Source organism: Hypanus sabinus, chromosome 8 (genome assembly GCF_030144855.1).
Source record: "Hypanus sabinus isolate sHypSab1 chromosome 8, sHypSab1.hap1, whole genome shotgun sequence".
In the NCBI taxonomy this organism is placed as follows: Eukaryota; Metazoa; Chordata; class Chondrichthyes; order Myliobatiformes; family Dasyatidae; genus Hypanus; species Hypanus sabinus.
The window spans coordinates 122,830,831-122,854,166 of record NC_082713.1 but is presented as its reverse complement, the minus strand read 5'-3'; the positions used below and the strand labels follow the sequence as shown (position 1 = coordinate 122,854,166).

At 37.2% G+C, this 23,336-nt stretch overlaps 1 protein-coding gene across 1 annotated transcript in view; it reads left to right on the top strand.

The window, feature by feature from the left end:
• Positions 1–23,336, top strand: part of ddx11 (DEAD/H (Asp-Glu-Ala-Asp/His) box helicase 11) — a 122,060-nt gene that overhangs the window by 15,580 nt on the left and 83,144 nt on the right. The window contains exons 8-10 of the mRNA XM_059977736.1: positions 4,747–4,834; positions 8,499–8,710; positions 17,479–17,631. Of these exons, the coding sequence (XP_059833719.1) occupies positions 4,747–4,834; positions 8,499–8,710; positions 17,479–17,631 (453 nt within the window). The remainder of the gene's footprint in view (positions 1–4,746; positions 4,835–8,498; positions 8,711–17,478; positions 17,632–23,336) is intronic.

The window sequence follows — 23,336 nt, the reverse complement described above, 5'->3', positions numbered from 1 at the left end:
GGTAATGTGTACCTTGATGACTTGTATATTTAAATGCTGGGAAATTATTCAACTGCAGTATTGATCAAAGTCGAGGTTGGAAGGGAATTGTGCTGTATGACTTCTCATACTGTCTGCTTCCAGGAATGGAGGGTGGGGTGAGGTTCTTCAAAATCATTCGTTCCACCTTTCTGCTTTCACATTCTGACTGGGAATTTTCTTTTCCTGGTTGTGAAGGAGCCACATTGGTGAGGACCCAGAAATGGAGAATGTGATTAACCTGTACATAAGATCAGAAAAAGCTGAGATTTCTCTTTTGCACCTCTTACAATGGAGCTGACCCTTCCACGGATGTGAATCACTGGAGACTGCATTCTTCCAGTACCTCAACACAAACCTCTGTAAACTACATATATGCATGCAAGCAGAGAGGCAGTAAGAAGCCTCTTTCTGGGGTGGGTATCTATCTTTTCATGATGAAGTCCTTAACTTGGGTTGAGTCATTCACTGGAAGTTCATCAGCATCCCAACTACAAGTGGCCAGATCCTGTCACTTGCCACTAATTCATAAATTGTAATCGGAATGACCACTATTTGTGTGCTTTGAGCTCTGACTGTGTTCGGCAGGTGAGCTGTAGTGCACTTCCTGCACTGTGACATTCATCATCTATGAGTCGAATGGTGTGGTCACGTAATCAGCACTTATCTATCCTTCCTTTCGATGGTGATTTAATGCAGAAGTGTTTTATCATATTTCTCAGCCCTGTCCTTTTTCGGCTGGGGTTGTCTTTCACCATTGGCTATCACTTCCCCAATCTTAAGCAAGGACACAGCTAAGAATGTCAGTCACGGGGAAAAGTGTGAACTTCAGGGGAAAAAAATGTATAATATCTTTTAAGGAACCAGATCTGGGTTACACTTTCATCTAGTGTAATTGTCAAAGAAACAGAAAATAGGTGCAGGAGTAGGCCATTTGGCCCTTCGAGCCTGCACCGCCATTCAGTATGATCATGGCTGATCATCCAATTCAGGACCCTGTACCTGCTTTCTCTCCATACCCCCGATCCCTTTAGCCACGAGGGCCATATCTAACTTCCTCTTAAATATAGCCAATGAACCGGCCTCAACTGTTTCCTGTGGCAGAGAATTCCACAGATTCACCACTCTCTGTGTGAAGAAGCTTTTCCTCATCTTGGTCCTAAAAGGCTTCCCCTTTATCCTTAAACTGTGACCCCTCGTTCTGGACTTCCCCAACATCAGAAACAATCTTCCTGCATCTAGCCTGTCCAATCTCTTTAGAATTTTATACATTTCAATAAGATCTTCTAAATTCCAGTGAGTATAAGCCTAGACGATCCAGTCTTTCTTCATATGAAAGTCCTGCCATCCCAGGAATCAATCTGGTGAACCTTCTCTGTACTCCCTCTATGGCAGGAATGTCTTTCCTCAGATTAGGGGACCAATACTGCACACAATATTCTAGGTGCAGTCTCACCAGGGCCTTGTACAACTGCAGTAGAACCTCCCTGCTCCTGTACTCAAATCCTTTTGCTATGAATGCCAACATACCATTTGCCTTTTTCACCGCCTGCTGTACCTGCATGCCCACCATCAATAACTGGTGTACAATGACATCCAGGTCTCGTTGCATCTCTTTTCCGAATCGGCCACCATTCAGGTAATAATCTGTTTGCCTGTTCTTGCAACCAAAGTGGATAACCTCACATTTATCCACATTAAATTGCATCTGCCATGAATTTGCCCACTCACCTAACCTATCCAAGTCACCCTGCATCCTCTTCGTATCCTCCTCACAGCTAACACCGCCACCCAGCTTCGTGTCATCCGCAAACTTGGAGATGCTGCATTTAATTCCCTCGTCTAAATCATTAATATATATTGTAAACAACTGGGGTCCCAGCACTGAGCCTTGCGATACCCCACTAGTAACTGCCTGCCATTCTGAAAAGGTCCTGTTTACTCCCACTCTTTGCTTCCTGTCTGCCAACCAGTTCTCTATCCACATCAATACCATACCCCCAATACTGTGTGCTTTAAGTTTGCACACTAATCTCCTGTGTGGGACCTTGTCAAAAGCCCTTTGAAAATCTAAATATACCACATCCACTGGCTCTCCCCTATCCAGTCTACTAGTTACATCTTCAAAAAATTTTATAAGATTCGTCAGACATGATTTTCCTTTCACAAATCCATGCTGACTTTGTCCGATGATTTCACCTCTTTCCAAATGTGCTGTTATCACATCTTTGATCACCGACTCTAGCATTTTCCCCACCACCGATGTCAGACTAACCGGTCTATAATTCCCCGGTTTCTCTCTCCCTCCTTTTTTAAAAAGTGGGGTTACATTAGCCACCCTCCAATCCTCAGGAACTAATCCAGAATCTAAAGAGTTTTGAAAAATTATCATTAATGCATCCACTGTTTCTTGGGCTACTTCCTCAAGCACTTTGGGATGCAGACCATCTGGCCCTGGGGATTTATCTGCCTTTAATCCCTTCAATTTACCTAACACCACTTGCCTACTAACATGTATTTCCCTCAGTTCCTCCATCTCACTAGACCCTCGGTCCCTTACTATTTCCAGAAGATTATTTATGTCCTCCTTAGTGAAGACAGAACCAAAGTAGTTATTCAATTGGTCGGCCATGTCTTTGTTCCCTATGATCAATTCACCTGTTTCTGACTAAAGGACCTACATTTGTCTTGACCAATCATTTTCTTTTCATGTTTCTATAAAAGCTTTTACAGTCAGTTTTTATGTTCCCTGTCAGCTTTCTCTCATAATCTTTTTTTCCCTTTCTTAATTAAGCCCTTTGTCCTCCTCTGCTGTTCTCTGAATTTCTCCCAGTCCTCAGGTGTGCTGCTTTTTTTTTGCTAATTTAAATGTTTCTTCTTTCAACTTGATACTATCCCTAATTTCCCTTGTCAGCCACAAGTGCACTACCTTCCCTGGTTTATTCTTTTGCCAAACTGGGATAAACAATTATTGTAGTTCATCCATGCGATCTTTAAATGCTTGTCATTGCATATCCACTGTCAACCCTTTAAGTATCATTTGTCAGTCTATCTTAGCTAATTCATGTCTCATACCTTCAAAGTTACCCTTCTTTAAGTTCAGAACCTTTGTTTCTGAATTAACTATGTCACTCTCCATCTTAATGAAGAATTCCACCATATTATGGTCACTCTTACCCAAGGGGCCTCGCACGACAAGATTGCTAACTAATCCTTCCTCATTGCTCAATACCTAATCTAGAATGGCCTGCTCTCTAGTTGGTTCCTCGACATGTTGGTTCAGAAAACCATCCCACATACATTCCAAGAAATACTCTTCCTCGGCACCCTTACCAATTTGGTTCACCCAATTGATATGTAGATTGAAGTTGCCCATTATAACTACTGTTCCTTTATTGCACGCATTTTTTATTTCCTGTTTAATCCCATCCCCAACCTCACTACTACTGTTAGGTGGCCTGTACACAACTCACACCAGCGTTTTATGCCCCTTAGTGTTATGCAGCTCTATCCATATCAATTCCACATCCTCCAGGCTAATGTCCTTCCTTTCTATTGTGTTAATCTCCTCTCTAACCAGCAATGCTACCCCACCTCCTTTTCTTTCCTGTCTATCCCTTCTGAATATTGAATATCCCTGGATGTTGAGCTCCCATCCTTGGTCACCCTGGAGCCATGTCTCTGTGATCCCAACTATATCATATTCATTAATAACTATCTGCACATTCAATTCATCCACCTTGTTACGAATGCTGCTCCTCACATTGACTCACAAAGCCTTCAGGCTTGTTTTTACAACACTCTTAGCTCTTATACAATTATGTTGAAAATTGGAGCTTTTTGCCTGCCTGCCACTTTTACTTTTCACCTTACTACTTTTTGCTTCTACCCTCATTTTACACCCCTCTGTCTCTCTGCACTTGTTCCCATCCCCCTGCCACATTAGTTTAAAGTCTCCTGAACAGCAGTAGCAAATGCTCCCCCTAGGACATTGGTTCCAGTCCAGCCCAGGTGCAGACCGTTCTGTTTATACCGGTCCCACCTCCCTCAAAACTGGTTCCAATGCCCCAGAAATTTGAATCCCTCCCCCTTGCACCATCTTTCAAGCCACGTATTCATCTGAAATATCCTCCTATTTCTACTCTGACTAGCACGTGGCACTGGTAGTAATCCAGAGATTGTCAGTTGGCATTTAGGGCCAGTAATTATTGGCCATATTAATCAGATTAGCTTTCTTCACCCACCTACCCATGTGTCTTAGACTGAACTGAGGACTGGGAAAAGTCTCGCACAGCTAGAGGTCCTTTGCCATTAATTTGCCCAAAGCATTTAATGGACAGTTGGGCACCAGTATAAATCCAGGAGGTCCACCTGGCGTGACAGGCAGGAAAGAGACCAGGTTAATGGTTAGCAACCATAGTGCCAATCTGGCTACCTATCAACTAGAAGAATGGTCTTTCGGCCAAAAGATCTAGCCCAAAGTCCTTAGTTCCCTCCTGCAGTACAAATGGTAGATGACATCAGCCATGTTTACAGGAAGCCTGCCAAAAAAAAACAGATATACATTTTTTATAGTAACCTTAACTTAGTTATGACTTTGTTGTATTGTTTGCTGGATATTGACTAATTTAAACACCTGTGCCTCACCTGTTAATTGTATAAGTCAATGAACAATAATCAGATATATGAGCTTGTTACTTTTTCTGTTTTCCTTCCATTGCCTTGAAGAACCTGTGTGTAAATGAGGAGGTGAGATCTCTGAAGTCAGTCCAGTTGATCAATGATCGATGCTTGGAAATGCAGAAGAACAAACGTGGTGAGTATTTGTCACCGTGTGGAATTTATACTAAGTCCTTCTGCAGCTTTCATCCCCACATCCATTAGCAACATAAGGTACATCACTTGGTGGCATTACTACTTTAAGCAGAGCCAGGGCTTCCAATACCTATTCTAATCCTAGTTAAATCTTCTGCTTGTTCTTTCTCTGAGATGCTGTTCTGTGATGCCTTAACCTCTTTCATACTGAAGCAAATTATGTCATCTAAGTCATTGTGTTGAGGACAAAATGACTGAATTGTTTGCTTCCATGAGGTAGACTTTTTTTGTTTCTACAGGGTGTTGGACTTTGTGATTGCCTTATCTGTATTTTCTACAGTTGGGAGCTAGGCACTGAGTGATGTGGCATAAGCTACCCTGCAGTTCTATGGTCATTTGAACCCATTGATTTGGACAATAACCTGACAGTCAATGCTGAGACTATACATCCTTGTGTGGTTTTGTGTATATATAGGTTTGGCCAAATAGATTTCATAAATTAAAGAGTTAAATGAAATACGTAACCTGTGAGTGTTGGAAATCTAAAACAGCAGGTCATGAAAGGCTTCTAGTAGGATGAGGATGAAAAAGCACGTGTTTATTTTGTGCTTTGGACCTTATGTCAGAACAATTTGATGCTGCCCTGCCCTATAATTTTCTTGTTGCAATATTGTTGCTGATATTGTTCATTTTTCTCCAGACTAAGTCAAGTACAATTCTGAAGGAAGTCTCTAGGATTGCAGGGGGTTTGGTGGGGGTGGGGGTAGTGGCGGCAGGACTTTGGCTTCTAAGTTGTAAAGTGGAACATTCCTTTTAGGTATTATACCTCTCTGCTACTGTGATTGGTAGACTTAAGGTGGCATCGTCTGTATTCGGAGTATTGCATTCAGCCCTAATCAGTTGTCACCTGACATTTACCAGAAGGAGTTAATCCCGGGAATGAAATGGCTGATGTATACAAGCTCTGGGCCTGTGCTCTCTGCAGTTTAGAAAAATGGAGGAGGATTGCACTGAAACCTATTGAATATTGAAAGTCCTAGATAGAGAGGATATTTCTAATAGTGGGGCATTCTAGGACCAGAGGCAAAGCCTCAGAAAAGAAGGACGCTCCTTTCAAAAAGAGATGAGGAGGTATTTCTATAGCCCAAGTGGTGAATCTGTGGAATTTATTGCTACAGACATCTATGGAGGCCAAGTGGTTTGGTATATTTAAAGCAGAAGTTGATAGGTTCTTGATTAGGACATAGAACATAGAATATAGATAACCTACAGCACAATACAGGCTGCTTGGCTCACAATGCTGTGCTGAATATGTACTTACTTTAGAAATTACCTAGAGTTACCCATAGCCCTCTATTTTTCTAAGCTTCCTGTACCTATCCAGGAGTCTCTTAAATGACCCTATCGTATCTGCTTCCACTGCCGCCACCAGCAGCCCATTAGAGAGGATGTCAACAGTTATGGGGAGAAGGTAGGAGAATGGGGTTGAGAAGGATAATAAATCAACCATGCTTGAATGGTGGAGCAGACTTGATGGGTCAAATGTCCTGTGTTTCTACTCCTGGCAATGATCTTGTTCATAACAGAACTGGGAAAATATTTGTAGCTTCCTTTTTTGTGTAATATTGCAAGATTAAATAGGCTGCGTAATCAATGCTGGCCTTGTCAGTAACAGTCACGTTTAGTAAGTAATAAGAAGGACTGCAGAGCTTTACTAATCTAATTGAAGGATGTAGTTAATCCTCTGCATGAAAACAGAATTCCTGGTTGACTTTAAGATAGAAGCTAGCTGATGACCTATTGTGCTTTTTCATCAATAATATTTTACAGGCATTGATTCTAATTTTCACAGTGCAATTTTCCACAAAGGACAGAGTTTTAATAAACATCTTATTCAATCTTTTTATTAGTATCAACATGATAAGATTAGTACATAGATTATGGGTTTACAAACTTACAAAATTAAAATGAACGTAAAAGGATACACAAGCAAAAAGTACAATATAGTTAAGTCTTCCCAAATCATGAATGATACAAATGTCATATAAATGAAACAAAAGAAAACTAGGTAATTCATGTTGAAAAAAAAAACACAAAAGAGAAAAAGAAAAAAAAAATTAATACCCTAAGAAAAACTAAACTAACAAACTAACCACTAACTATTAAAGAAAAAAAAATGGGGTGTTTATAGTATCTATAAAAAAAAAATTTCAAAATCATCAGTGTCCCCAACTCCGATCCTCTCAACATATATATATATATATGTTGAGAGGATCGGAGTTGATATATATATATAATCAAAACCGGAAAAGCAAATAGGAATGTAACAGGGTTAAATTACATCATGTGAAAATATTGAATAAATGGCCTCCAAATCTTTTCAAATTTAATAGAAGGGTCATATACAACACTTCTAATTTTCTCCAAATTTAGACATAACATAGTTTGAGAAAACCAATGAAATACGGTAGGGGGATTAATTTATTTCCAATTCAACAAAATAGATCTTCTAGCCATTAATGTAAGAAATGCAATCATCCAACAAGAAGATAAATGGATTCAAAACAATGTTGATTCAAAAATTTCCTCATATATATGGCAGAACAAAAATCCTAGATTAGGTAAAAGATATTTACAGAAGGCAAGGAAGGAAGGTGGATTGGCATTGCCTAATTTTAGATTTTATTATTGGGCAATTAATATTCAATATTTGAAATGTTGGTTAAGGGATTGGGATTTATCTCCTAGCCCTCATTAGGTAAATCTAGAAACTAAATCTGTACAAGGATTTTCATTGGGTACTATTTTAGGGACTTCTCTTCCCTTTGCTCTTTCTAAATTGCATAAACGAATTGACAATCTGATAGTCAAACACACTTTACGTATATGGTTTCAATTTTGGAAATTTTTTGGGTTGAATCAATTTATTTTAACTATTCCTATTGTATCCAATTTCTTTTTTCATCCTTCTATTATGGACCAAGCTTATTCAGCTTGGAAGACTAAAGGACTACTACGATTTTCTAATTTATTTTTGGATAATTGTTTTATGTCTTTTGAACAATTATCTAATAAATATAATTTGCCCAGATCTCATTTTTTTTAGATATTTACAGATTAGGTATTTCTTAAACACTGTACTTCCTACCTTTCCAAATCTTGATTCTTCGGGTATTTTGGAGAAATTGTTAGAAATAAATCCTTTTCAGAAAGGTGTAATATCAAATGTTTACAATATAATTACGGAAATATGTTCAGAGGCCTTTTATAAGATTAAAAATGATTGGGAAAGAGAACTTAACTTTACTATCCCTATTGAGAATTGGGATAAAATTCTTCAATTAGTTAATTTATCCTCTATACATGCTAAACATTCATTGGTACAGTTTGAAGTTGTGCAAAGGACTCATATGTCCAAGAATAAACATCTAATCTGTTGCAAGTGTCTGTATTTTTCCTATCAACTCTTTTTCTCCATGCTGTTTAGGACTTTGATAATGTTTTAGTGCTATGAAGTCTCTAATTAATTTCATATAAAGGTGACTGATTAATTTATTGTTCATTATACTAAATGGGAATGAAGGGGTTTATTTTCTTTGGAAACATTGCCTAGAGAACACAGATTAGTGGCAAGAGATGCTGTTCCAATAATCTTCCTCTATTAGCTGACAGAAAAGGCAGCGAAGATGCACAGGAGGCCCCAAAACGGAAGCGCAAGAGCCGAGTGACCTGCCCATTCTATAGCCACGAGCAGATGCAGTTCCTGCGTGATGAGGTGCTGGTGGAGGTGAAGGACATAGAACAGTTGGTGTCTCTGGGAAAGGAGATGAAAGCGTGCCCATATTATGCCAGCCGCTATGCAATTCCACCAGCACAGGTAAGGGAAGTTTCACCTTGTAATTGACCTCATCACAGGACAACGTCCTTGTCCTGTTTATCTTAGCTGCTTCAAAAATTATCTTATCTCTACATTATCCTTGGAGACAAGAGTGTTTGCTGATACAACTAAACATAAAATCACTTGCAGTTTCACAGATAATGAAGTACAGAGTTCAAAGTAGAATTTATTATTAGAGTACATACATGTCACCACATACAACTCTGAGATCCTTGTTCCTGAGGGATTTTTAGCAAATCTATGGAACAGTAATTGTAAACAGGAATCAATGAACAACAAACTGTGTAAATGCAAATATAAATAAATAGCAATAAATAATGAGGTCATGAAGTAACACCATAAAGAGTCCTTAAAGTGAGACCATCAGTTGTGGGAACACCGGAAATAGAGTAAGTGTAGTTATCCCATTTTGTTCAAGAGCCTGGGAGTTGAGCTGTAGTAACTGTTGTTGAACCTGGTGGTTTGAGTCCTGAGGCACTTGTACCTTCTACAAGAGAGAAGAGCATGGCCTGGGTGGTGAAGATCTTTGATCTTGGATGCTGCTTTTCTACAGCATCGTTTCATGTACAATGGTTGGGAGGGTTTTACTCATGATGTACTGGGCCAAATCCACTACCTTTTGTAGGATTTTCTGTTCAAAGGCATTGATGTTTCCGTACCAGGCAGTGATGCTGCCAGTCAGTACACTTTCTATGTCTGTGTGCAATATGACCTTGGCATGCACATGGGTTGATTAATGATAGGTACCAGTTCAGGTCATGCACATTTAACTATGAACGGTTTTAACCATAAGGAATCTTAACTTGTATTGTTGATTTTCAGTAGCATTAGCATCAGCAAATCATTAATATTCTGTTATCCACAAATGACCACAAACATAGCTGAATCACCCACACATAAGCACTGTCCAGAAGAGCATGTTGGTAGGTAGAGGAGAACAAGTGTTTCACCTTCAGATTCCTCAGATCTTTTCCACTGTTCCACCATACTAGCACACTTAAAATGCTCGAGGAACCACCCACAGCTCTAATCTGCTAATTAAATTTGCTAACAACACTACATTGATTGGTCTTACCTCAAACAATAACAAGGTGGCCTATGGGGAAGAAGTCATCTCTCTGACACAGTGGTGTCAAGAAAACAACCTCTCCCTCAATGTCGCAAAAACAAAGGAGCTGGTTGTGAATTACAGGAGGAATGGAGATGGAATAATCCCTATTGACATCAATGGATCTGGGATTGAGAGGGTAAATAGCTTCAAGTTCCTCGGCATCCATATCACCGAGGACCTTGTGTGGTCTGTACACACCAGCTGTGTGGTGAAAAAGGCACAACAGCACCTCTTTCATCTCAGACGGTTGAGTAAGTTTGGTATGGGCCCCCAAATCCTAAGAACTTTCTACACTGGCACAATTGAGAGCATCCTGACTGGCTGCATCACTGCCAGGTATGGGAACTGTATTTCCCTCAATCGTAGGACTCTGCAGAGAGTGGAGCAGACAGCCCAGCGCATCTGTAGTTGTGAACATGATTCAGAACATTTACAAAGACGGGTGTGTAAAAAAGGCCCATAAGATCAATGGGGACCCAAGTCACCCCAACCACAATCTATTCTAGCTGCTACCATCTGGGAAACGGTACCACAGCATTAAAGCCAGGACCGAAAGGCTTTGGGACAGCTTCTTTCACCAGGCCATCAGACTGATTAACACTCGCTGATTTGAGCATATTCTATGCTACATTGATTGTTCTATTTATTACAAATTATTATAAATTACTATGTTTGCCCATTTAGACCCAGACATCCGTAAAGATTTTTTACTCATGTATGTGAAGGATGTAAAAAATAAAGTTAATTCATTTATCATATCCCTAACTGTTTGGTAAAGAGTGACTCAAACACAAGAAGTTCTGTAAATATTGGAAATCCAGAGTAATACACACAAAATGCTGGAGAAACTCAACAGGTCAGGCAGCAGCTATGGAAAGGAATAAAGAGTTGATGTTTTGTGCTGAGACTCTTCATCAAGACCTGAAGGGTCTCAGCCCGAAACATCGACTCTTTCTTCTTATACACCTGTCTTTGTAAATGTCCTGAATCATGTTCACAACTACAGATGCGCTGGGCTGTCTGCACCACTCTCTGCAGAGTCCTGTGATTGAGGGAGGTACAGTTCCCATACAAGCAGTGATGCAGCCAGTCAGGATGCTCTCAATTGTGTCCATGGAGAAAGTTCTTAGGATTTGGGGGCCTGTACCACACTTCCTCAACCGTCTGAGTTGAAAGAGGCGTTGTTGTGCCTTTTTCACCACACGTGGTGTGTACAGACCACGCGAGGTCCTCAATGATATGGATGCTGAGGAACTTATAGCTGTTTACCTTCTCAATCCCAAATCTATTGATGTCAATAGGGGTTAGTCCATCTCCATTCCTCCTGTAATTCACAACCAGCTTGTTTGTTTTTGCAATATTGAGGGAGAGGTTGTTTTCTTGACACCACTGTGTCAGAGAGATGACTTCTTCCCCGTAGGTCACCTTGTTATTGTTTGAGATAAAGCCAATCAATGTAGTGTTGTCAGCAAATTTAATTAACAGATTAGTGCTGTGGGTGGTGACACAGTCATAGATATACAGGGAGTAAAGAGGGGGACTTAGTACACAGCCCTGAGGGGCTCCTGTATTGAGAGTCAGAGGAGTGGAGGTGAGGGAGCCTATTCTTACCATCTGCCGGCAATCTGACAGGAACTCCAGGATCCAGCTGCACAAGGCAGGGTCAAGGTCAAGGTCTTGGAGCTTCTTGTCGAGCCTAGATGGAACTATGGTGTTGAATGCTGAACTATAGTCCAAGAACAGCATTCTCACATAAACATCCTCCTTCTCCAGATACGTAAGGATGGTATGTAGAGCAGTTGCTATTATGTTATCTGTTGATTGGTTGTAAGGGGTCCATTTTGGTTGATAGCAAGCTGCAGATGTAATCCTTGACGGTCTCTCAAAGCATTCACTTATTATTGAGGTGAGTGCGACAGGCTGCCAGCCGTTCAGGCATGTTACCCTGGTCTTTTTTGGTACAGGGACAATGGTGGATAATTTGAAGCAGGAGGGAATTCTATCTACACTGGGAGAGGGATAGATAAAAAATTTCAGTAAACACATCTTCCAGTTGTGCTCTGCACATCCTAAGCTTACCTTGGGATGCCGTCCGGTCCTGCAGCCTTGCGACTGTCTACTCGTGGGAAATATCTACATACCTCAGCCTCAGTATACTGAGTATACCTTAGTATACTCTCCACAACTGAAAGGTGACTGTAACAGCTTGAGTTCAGCAGCATCTGGGGAAAAGCAGCATATTTGAATGGCATGCTGTCCACCACTCTCAATGTGCATTCCTCCTCTGCTGGTGAAATTTAGCTGCCATGTACGCCATGTGCATGGGAGAAGCAAAAATCTACAGAGGGTGTGAGTCTGAAAAGAAAACAGAAAATGTTAGGGTTGCTCAGCAAATCCGGCTACATGTGTGGAGAGAGAAAGAGAAGTTCTAGTTGATAACCTCTCACCTGCCTGACATTACCACCATTTCCTTTTTTCTTTCTTTATCAATCTTTTTATTAATTAAAAGAAAGAGTACACATATATATAAACAAGAGGAAAATTATCTCAAGTATCTTTATCAATAACAATTCATATAAAAGGTAAAATAAACTTTATCAAGATCATACATAGTATGAATCTAATAGTATGAAATAAAGAATAAGATAATCAATTCTCCTTTTAACATTCCATGAAAAGAAGAAAAAAGATAAAGAAACTTTTATAATTTTTATATACACTAAAAAAAGCCACTAACAAAAAAAAACAAAAAAAGAGGAAAAAAAGGAAACTGGGCAGCTCATACTGAGAGTGAAATCAAGAAAAAAGAAAAACTTGCTGATAAGATCCAACATTTCGAGGAGGTAACTGGAAGAGCCATAAGTCAAACCATATGAAAGTACTGAATAAAAGGTCGCCAAGTTTCCTCAAATTTAAAGGATGTATCAAATGTCCGACTTCTTATTTTCTCTAACTTAAACAGGCCAATAATGGAAGTAAGCCAGTAAAGAGCAGTAGATGGATTAGATTCCTTCCATTTAAGCAAAGTGGCACTCCTAGGCAATAAAGTTGTAAAAGCAATCATCTGTTGAGCGGAAACAGGAATATATCCTGCTTTTGATGAAATGATCCCAAAAATTGTTGTAAGTAAATTTGACTGTAGATCCAAATTCAAGACTTTTGATAAAGTTTTAAAGACTTCTTTCCAAAAATTATGTATCTTGATACAAGACCAAAATATATTGTGTTAAAGTAGCCACCTCAATATTGCATCTGTCGCAAATAGGATTAATATTGGAAAAGTTATGGGCTAATTTATCCTTTGACGTATGTGCCCGATGCACTACCTTGAGCTGTTACAGGCACAAATAAATGAAGTATCTACCAAATGAAATATTTTATCCCATTGACTATCTAAGAGTGACTCTTGGAATTCCAATTCCCACGCAGCTTTAATTTAATCCTTAAATAACATATGCAAATTCAATAACCATTTATAAATTATAGCTATCAGTCCTTTTTGAAATGGTTTAACCTGAAAAAGAGTATCTATTATATTGGGTGGTGAATAAGCCGAGAGAAAATTTGGAAGTAAACTACGTAGAAAATTCCTAATTTGTAAATATCTAAAAAAGCTGTGCATTAGATAGGTCATATTTGTCCACTAACTGAGTGAAAGACATTAAACAATCCCCCATAAACAAGTCTGAAAAAGTTATTATTCCTTTGGTTTTCCAAATTAAAAAGGTCAGACCTGAAATTTATGGTTTAAAAAAATAATTGAGATGGATTTTACTAGAAAGAACAAAATTGTTAAACTCAAAGTATCTACAAAACTGAAACCAAATTCTTAATGTATGTTTAATAATGGGATTAAGGTCTCGGCTACCAATCTTAGAAAGCAAAGAAGGAAGAGGAGCTCCCAGTAAAGAGGCCAAAGAATACCCCTTCACCGAGTTTTTCTCCAAATCTACCCATAAAGGGCAGTCATGTATGTCTGAGAAATGAATCCAAAAAGAAATATATCAAATACTAATTGCCCAGTAATACATTCTAAAATTGATAAAATTGATACATTGATAAAATTTGGCAAAGCCATGCTGCCATACTTTCTTAACTTCTGCAACAAAGGTTTCCTCAGTCTAGGATTTTTATTATTTCAAATGTAAGATAGAATTTTAGAGTCTATCAAAAAACAGTTTAGGAACAAAAAAAGGGATTGCTTGGAATACATATACTCAGTAACAGTGTCACTTTAATAGCATTAATTCGACCAATTACTGATAATGTCATTGGAGATCATTTAGAAAGTACTTGTTGCGTGTACTCAATTAATGGAAGAAAGTTATATTTATACAGGTCCTTAAAATTTTTGGTAATTTTAATACCAAGATAAGTGAAGTTATTTTTAGCAAAGCTAAAAGGAATTTAATCATATTAATCCTAGTAGTTATTAATAGGAAAAAACTACTAAATTCAGAAAATATAGATAACATTACAGGAATAGATTTGTTAGGATAGGAAATATAAACTAACAAGTTATCTGCTTACAACAAAACATTATGCACTTTATTTCCTCTCTTAATACCTTGAACCTTATTGGAGTCCTGAAAAGCAATAGTATGAGGTTATGGAGCCAGGTTAAATAACTGCAGATTAAGAGGACAATCCTGCCAGGTACCTCTGTATAACCTAAGATAAGGAGATTTTTAATTGTTAGTTATAACTGCGGCCATAGGAGCTTGGTAGATTCTCTTAATCCAGGAAATAAAACCTGGACCAAAATTAAATCTTTCTGAAACCTCAAATAAATAGGGCCATTCTACTCTATCAAAGGCTTTCTCTGCATCAAGGGAAACAACACATTCAGATTCTTTAGATGGAGAGGAATGAATAATGTTCAATAATCTCTGAATATTAAAATATGAGTATCTATTCCTAATAAATCCAGTTTGATCCTTAGAAAGAATTTTAGAATCCACATTTCATAAGGAAATTCACCATTTTCACATGGAGAACTTAAGTAACAGAAAGATCCTTCCAATTCACATGCCATCCTGATTGGGAGGCAGATCCCTTTTTGTTCATTGTTGGGGTGAAATCCTGGAATTCCTTTTTATCAGCACAGTGGGCAATACTTTGCCACATGGACCAGTGTATTTTAAGAAGGAAGCCTGTCAGCATCTCTTTGTGGGTAATAATATGGTCAATAAATGTTGGCCCTATTGAGGACTGTTCACATTCTGTAGAAAAAAAATGATTAGTCACAGTCTTGACCTCTGTTGGGAAAAAATGTAATTGGAGTTGGATTTGATGGAAAACTGGCAACTGCTGTCAGTGTTTTAGAATCAGGTTTAATATCACTGGCATATCATGAAATTTGTTTTTTTCAGCAGCAGTATGATGCAAACATAATGAAAAACTGAATTAGAGTAAATAAATATGTTTGTGTGTTAAATTAAATAAGTAGTGTTTATGGGTTCAATGTTCCATGTCCATTCAGAAATCAGAGGGCTAGAGGGAAAGAAGCTGTTCCTAAATCGTTGAGTGTGTTCCTTCATGTTCCTGGTTCTTGTATGAATTGTTCTTATGGATCCCACATTCAGTGCACTAGGTCTGCTTTTGGACTCTAACTTACTTTAGACTTGAATTGAAGGTGTTCTTACTGAAGAATTGTTTGTCCCTGAGGACTGAGCAGTTGCTTTTTTTTGAGTTGTGTCTGCAGCCAGTTGAGAATGAGGCGAAATAGATTATCTCCTCACTGGTTCTTAACCCCTGTCAGGGTTGTGTTTGCAATATACAGCTCAGACTTGGATGGTATTCGCAAGCTGAGGATGGACATTGAAGGCCCGTGTGTTACACCCTTAGTGTTTCCTGCAGCTAGTGTTTAACATAAAGGAGAATTTGTACACCTGCTGCTGGGGTGTCTAAGCATTGACCAGAAACAGGTTTCATGTGTCTCAATGAACCTAAAGTACCACATGGTCATCATATCTGCCAATAAAGTATGACTTGCCAGTGGGACCTGACACTTGGTGGTTAGAGAAGTTAGTAACTGGCTGATGGAAGAGTGATTTTTAATAATAACTGCTTTTGAGTTATTGCTTGTCTACTAAATGGGGAACAAATTGTCTTAATTTAAGCTCATTCCCAGATGTTAGGAAAAAGAATTTTACAAGCGTGCGCAAGCTTAGAATGAAAGCCTTAAAGTTATCCAGATCCAAAGGTGTTATTTAAAATTTGGTTAACTTTCTCCTTGAATGGGAGTTGTTTAGTGCCCTAATGTCTTTTTTAATTATTTAATTATATAATGACATTAAAGTGCATTAGCCAGCCTGCACGAATTATAAACCATGACTTATCTTAGGTTGGTGGGCTCAGTTTGAGATTGCCTTTAGCTATAGACTAGAGGACTCAAGTCGCATAAAATGGAATGTACTTTTGTTAGTTTTGGCTGCAAATTAAAACTGTAGTTCTCTCTTTTGAGTCTCAATTGTCACTTAATCCAGGTACGAGGAGTGAATTATGAGAACATGGATCGGTACGTCACAAGAACAAGCCTTTAATCCTAAATGCTGTACCAAACTAATTAAATTAGTAATCAAATGTCCAGCTAAACTAATCCTTTCTCCCTAAACTATGTGCATATCCTTTCAGTTTCTGCATATTCATGTGTCAATCTAAAATCCTCTTGAACACCTCTATCAAATTTCCTTCCAGCATCAATCTTGGCAGCACATTCCAGGCACCCACCAGTCTGTGTGTGTTTATAAAAAAAATTAATTTTTAATAATTCCCTATGCATCTTCTTTGAACCGAGCTCCTCCCAACTACTTGCAAACAGTCTGGTATCAGACATTTCAATCCTGGGAAAAGGATAACTTCTGTCTATGTCTCATCATCTATAAATCTGTATCAGACTCCCTTTATCCTCTGCCGCTCCAGAGAAAATAACCCAAGTCGGTCCAACTTCCCCTTTTAACATATATTCTCTAATCCAAGGAGAATCATGGTAAACCTCTTCTGCACCCTCACTGAAACCTTGATATCCTTCCTATGATAGAATAATCAGAATTGAATGCAATAATCCAGATGAACTCAAACTAGTGTTTTATATAGCTGAAACATTACTTCCCAAATTTCAAACTAATAAAGGCAAGCATGCCTTATGCCTTCTTTACCACCCTATCAACTTCTGCAGCAACTTTTCAGGGAGATATGGACTTGGACCTCAGAATCCCTCTGTCCATCATCACTGTTAATGGGTCTTGCCATTAACAGCACACTGTCCCTTTACATTTGATCTTCCAGAGTGAAACACCTCACATTTGACCAGGTCAAGCTCTGTCTGCCAGTCCTTTGCCCATATCTGCAACTGATCTACATCCTGTTGTATCCTTTGGCAGGCTTCTACACTATCGACAAGACAACTGATCTTTGTACTGGCTGCAAACTTACCAACCCATTCCTTCATCTGCAATGCCTAACAAAGGCAAGAATTAATCCATTTAGGCTCATGTTTGGTGCAGATCAGTGACTTTTTGTTTATTGTACATTTTACAAATATGAGAAATGATTATTAGATTTCATTGACTTCGAAACATGCATTTAGTTGATAGTAAGGACAATGAAGGTGGTCTCTCTTTACTTCTGACAGTTGGTGGTGATGCCCTACCAAACGCTGCTTCACAGCTCGACCAGGCAGGCATCTGGCATTAAACTGAAGGGACAGGTACTGGTGATTGATGAAGCACATAACTTGATTGATACCATCACTGCCATTCACAGCTACAAGGTGACTGGGTCACAGGTGGGTACTATTTATTCAGAATCTTTGAACAACACAGTACAGGAAACTTTTCAATCTCCCCACTATTCCTGACTCGCTGTTTAATTAGTACCAGCCTCTGCTCTTTACCACCCTCCTACCAACTTTTTAATATTTTTGAACCTTTGCAAATTTCATTATTTTGTGGCTTATATTAAAGGCCCCTGCTACTATCCAGGCTGAAATCAACTAAGTTAGAACTGATGAGCTATTAACCTGTGATTTTATTTGCAATGTATTTTATCATTGGAACTTATAGAGTCATAGAATACTACAAGCACAGACAGGCCTTTTGGCCCATCTAGTCTATGCTGAACTATTATTCTGTCATCCCACATCGATCCGCACCTGGACAATAGCCCTTTGTACCCCTCCTGTCATGTACCTATCCAAAAATATTGTAAACGCAGAAATTCAACCTGTATCCACCATTTCTGCTGGCAACTCGTTCCACACTCATCACCCTCTGTGTGAAGGAGTTCCAGGACTCCGCCTCCAGCTTTCGGACATGTAAGACTCAGTTGCTTACTGTCTGCCTTTAATCTCTCCCTTTTCTGATTTAAACTTTGAAATTTCAACTTTATTCAGTCGAATTTGTACAGCAATAGTTATGGCTACTTCGAAGACCACCAGACGAAATCCGGACCCGTCTAATGGAAGATCTAAGAAGACTGACGAATACGCGGAAGAACCCCCTTGGGTTAAGAGATTAGTTAGAATCTCGAATCAGCAGTATCTGCACTGAAATAGCTCAACTAAAAGGGAAATTTGAAGAAAAAATTGACTCTTTGAGTGTCGATCTTAAAGAAGTTAATCGAAATGCGGCTGATCGCTCTTTTCGTTTGGAAAAGGCTCAAAAAAGAATCGTGGATTTGAAAGCTCGATCACGTTGGAATAATATTCGAATTGTTGGATTAAAAGAAAAATCAGAATCTGCCGACACACTGGACTATTTTGCTAAAATGTTTCAGTTGTTATTTCTGGAGGTTTGTTCGCAACTCCCAGAGATCGAATTGGCTCACAGAACTGGTGCTTTAAAATCCTTGGATGAAGGTAAAAACAGGCATACTGTGGTGCGTTTTCTCCGTTTTAGAGATAAGGAACGCATTATTAAGCTTGCAAGAAAACGAATATTTTCATTTCAAGGCTCAGAAATCCGTTTTTTTTTAAATGATTTTCCACGTGAAATTGTGAAACAATGCGCTGCTTTTGGTCCTTCCATGAAACTAGCTTTTCAAATGAAGCTTTTTTCATTACTACAGTATCCAGTGAAATTAAGGATCATTATAAAAAATTCTGGAATTCGTATTTTCCATGATCCAGCTGAAGCAATGCATTTTACTAATTCTTTGTCTGACGAGTCTGATGGCGAATCTGAAGTTTGAAGATTGAATGATTTATAATAGTTTGATGGTCTTGTGGTGTAAAGTGAAGAAATTGGAAGATTTGATGGTTATAAAAGTTTTTACCTTAAAATATATTTTTATCTCCAAAAAAGTCTGGTTTGGAGGGTTTGGAAGGTATAGTGGGAGAACTGTTGAAACATCGTAGATAATTCTGAACCATTTAGACTTTTTTTCCTGTAGCATCCAAATGTACCAACTGTTTTTTTTTGTTTCGTATGCTTTTGTAAAGTTTCTTTTAAGTAATTATCTGGATTTTCTTACGTTTTAAAGAGTGACTGGACAATTTAAAGATAGCGATATTTTTCTTCTGTGCAAATATTTCAATGACAGCGAATTTGAAGCCTGAAGTTGAATGACTTATAATGGTTTGAGTGTCTCGCGGTGTAAAGACTGATAAAATTGGAAGATTTGGTGGTCACAGAAAGTCTTTATTTTAAAATGTTTTTTTATTTTTGAAAAAGACTGGTTTGGAGGGTTTCAACCTTGGAAGATATAGTGCAAAAACTGTTGATAGGATGTAGTTAAGTATGAACCATCCAGAACTTTTTTTCCAGTATTTAAATGAATCAATTGTTTTTTTTATTCCGTATGCTTCATTGAAGATTTTTTTAAAGTAATTATTTGGATTTCCTTGTGTTTTAAAGACAGATTCGACAATTTAAAGATGGCGATTGTTTTTCTTTTGTGAAAATATTCCAAGAATTGTTTTGGATGTGTTTTTCATCCCTTATCTAATATTATGAAGGTTACTTTCAAATTGAAGTTTATTTGCTTTCTCAAGAAAAACACTATCCTTCCAAGTTAATTATACTGAGATATATGTTAACTGAAATGAGATTTATATTCAGTAGAGGGAGATAGAGATTAATTTTTTTAATTATTTTTTTAACTCAGCTAGGTGGAGCTGTATTCGCGTCTATGCTTTTCTTGGGGCTTGCATCGATTGACGTCGACTTGTTTCTGGGCTTTGTAGGTTGGGTGGGTTTTTTTTCCTTTTTTTTAAATCCCCATTATGGAATCCTGGATAATATGCTAATTATTTTTATTGTCATTCATCTCCGCCATTTTTGATCACTTTATCCTGACATGCGTCAAACTACTTTTTTTTAGATACAAAGTTTCATGATGACATCTAAACAGTTAAATGTTTTAACTTGGAATGTTCGCGGTGGGAATCACCCTATTAAGCGTAAGAAAACATTTAAGGTTATAAATCGGTTCCAGCCTGATATAATTTTTGCTCAAGAGACGCACATCAGATTATGTGATAAAAATCGATTTTTTAAATTTTGGAAGGGCCCTTTATTTCATGCAAATTCCCCAGAGTAAAATTAGAGGTGTCTCCATTTTCATCGATTCTAATATTCTTTTTAGTCAGGAGGATATTATAGCTGATATTAATGGTAGATTTTTAATTGTTAAAAGAATTATTTGTAATAAGAAAATGGCTTTGTTAATATTTATGGACCAAATGTTGATGATCCCTCATTTTTAAAGCCGTTTTTGCTCTATTACCAGATTTAAATGAATATATGTTGATAATGGGTGATTTTAATACTTGCTTAAATCCTTTAATGGATAAGTCATCATCCAAACATCAACTTCCTAACCATTCTGCATCACTTATTAATTCTCTTTTAATTGAGGTCTGGAGGCATATGCTTCCTAATGATAGAGTATATTCCTTTTTCTCACATGTTCATAAATATTCGAGAATTGACTATTTTATAGTCGACCCTCGACTTATATGTAATGTTCAGAAATGTGAGTATGATACGATTACTATTTATGATCATGCTCCTTTAAATTTAATATTTGAATTGAAAGATGTTGTTTCTACCAGACCATTTTGGCGTTTTCCAGAACGTTTATTACAAAGTGCAGAATTTGTTGAGTTCATTGAAACTCAGATAAAAGAGTTTTTTCTCCTTAATAATATAGGAAACGTCTCCAATTTGGGATACATTGAAAGCTTATTTACGTGGTCAAATTATATCGTATATAGCTAAATTGAAGAAACAAGCCAGAATGGAATTAGATAAAATTTCTAAACAAATTAAAGAATTGGATAACATTAATGCAATCTCTCCAAATGTTTCATTTAAAAGAAGAGTAGAACTACAATCATAGTATAACTTATTACTAACATATCCTATTGAAGGATATTTGTTTAAATTGAAAAGTCAATTTTATATCTCTGGGGATAAAAATAATAAGCTCTTAGCTTCCCAACTAAGAGCAGTTAGAGCTAAAAGACAAATTTTAAAGTTTCGTAAAAGCAATAGAGATATAGTAAGTAACTATGAGGATATTAATAATACTTTTCAAGATTTTTATTCTGCTCTTTATAGATCTCAATTTCCTGCAGATTCCTCCAAAATGGAAGCTTTTTTACATAAGATTAAATTTCCACAAATTTCTGATGAAGATCAACAGATGCTTGATGCTCCAATTACTGAGCATGAAATTCAGAAAGCTATTTTATTAATGCAATTAGGTAAAGCCCCCGGACTTGATGGTTATTTGGTGGGATTTTTCAAAAAATTTAAAAGATTACTTTCTCCGTATCTTTTGGAAATGTTTCATGAATCCTTTGAGAAGGGTAATTTACCACCTTTTTATGAAGCATCTATTTCCTTAATTCTTAAAAAAAGATAAAGACCTGTTGAATGTTCATCATATTGACCTATTTCACTATTAAATGTAGATGCAAAAATTCTTTCTAAAATAATGGCCAACCGCTTGGAAAGTATTTAATTAAAATTAGCTCTACAGACCAGATGGGCTTTATTAAAGGCTGTTACTCTTTCTCTAATGTTCGGAGATTGATGAACATTATTTATTCATCTTTATCTAAGCAACCTCAATGTGTTATCTCTCTTGATGCAGAAAAGGTATTCAATAGAGTTGAGTTGCCATGCTTGTTCAAAGTATTAGAAAAATTTGGTTTTGGTAATAATTTTAATAGATGGATTCAAATGATTTATAAGAACCCTATTGCCACGGTCATTACTAACAATTATAGGTCTTCTTTCTTTTTACTTTCTCGTGGTACTAGACAGGGGTGTCCATTAAGCCCATTATTATTTAATCTTGTATTGGAGCCTTTAGCTATAACATTTTGGGAGGCCAAAGCATTCATGGTATTTCTATAAATTGAACCATACATAAGATTTCTCTTTATGCAGATGATCTTTTGATTTTTATTTCAAATCTTGAGGAATGAATTCCTAATCTTTTGGAAACATTTAAAGATTTTGGAAAATTTTCAGGATATAAACTTAATTTGAATAAAAGTGAATTGTTTCCATTAAATGCTCCTGTTAGTACATATAATTCCTTTTAGAATTGTTAAAACATTTAGATATTTGGGTATTATAATTACTAAAAAATATGAAGATCTTTATAAAGCCAATATAGTTCCTCTAGTAGACTCCATGAAGTTACTATTTTCTAGATGGAATCCACTTACTCTTTCTTTAATAGGTCGCATCCATGCTGTGAAAATGATGATCTTACCTAGATTTTTATATATTTTTCAAAATATACCTACCTTTTTAACTAAAATTTTTTTTATCAAATTGACTCTCTTATTTCTTCCTTTATTTGGAACAATAAGAGACCAAGAATTAACACATACCATTTACAAAAACCCAAAAAAGAGGGTGGACTTACACTTCCTAATTTAAGACTATTATTGGGCTGTAAATATTAGACAATTATGTTTTTGGTTATACTGGCTCGATGAGAGCCAAAAACCACTTTGGGTTGATTTGGAATTAAAAGCTGTTAAACAATTTCATTTAACTTCAATATTAGGAGCTCCATTACCTTTACAGCTCTCTAAGATTCCAAATTTAAATTTTTACCTGGTTATTAAACAACCTTTATGGATTTGGATTCAGTTTCATAATTTTTTAAATTTTAAACAATTTAAGTTGTCTAGTTTTTTATATCGAAACTTTTCATTTAAACCTTCAATAACCGACCCCATTTTTCTCCTATGGAAAAATAAAGGGATCCATTTTTTTACAGATAAATTTTATAATGGTCAACTGATGACTTTTGAAGAGTTAATTAATAAATACTCTCTTGCTCATACACATTTTTTGCAATATTTTCATGTTAGACATTTTTTACAACTGTTACGAACCCCGTAACAGGGTCACTTACCAGCAAAGATAGAGAGGTCCATTGAAGTCCGATGGTACTATTTTTAACAGTATTTATTAGTAAAAATACACAAAAATAGTATCAATGCAAACATACAGATAATATATG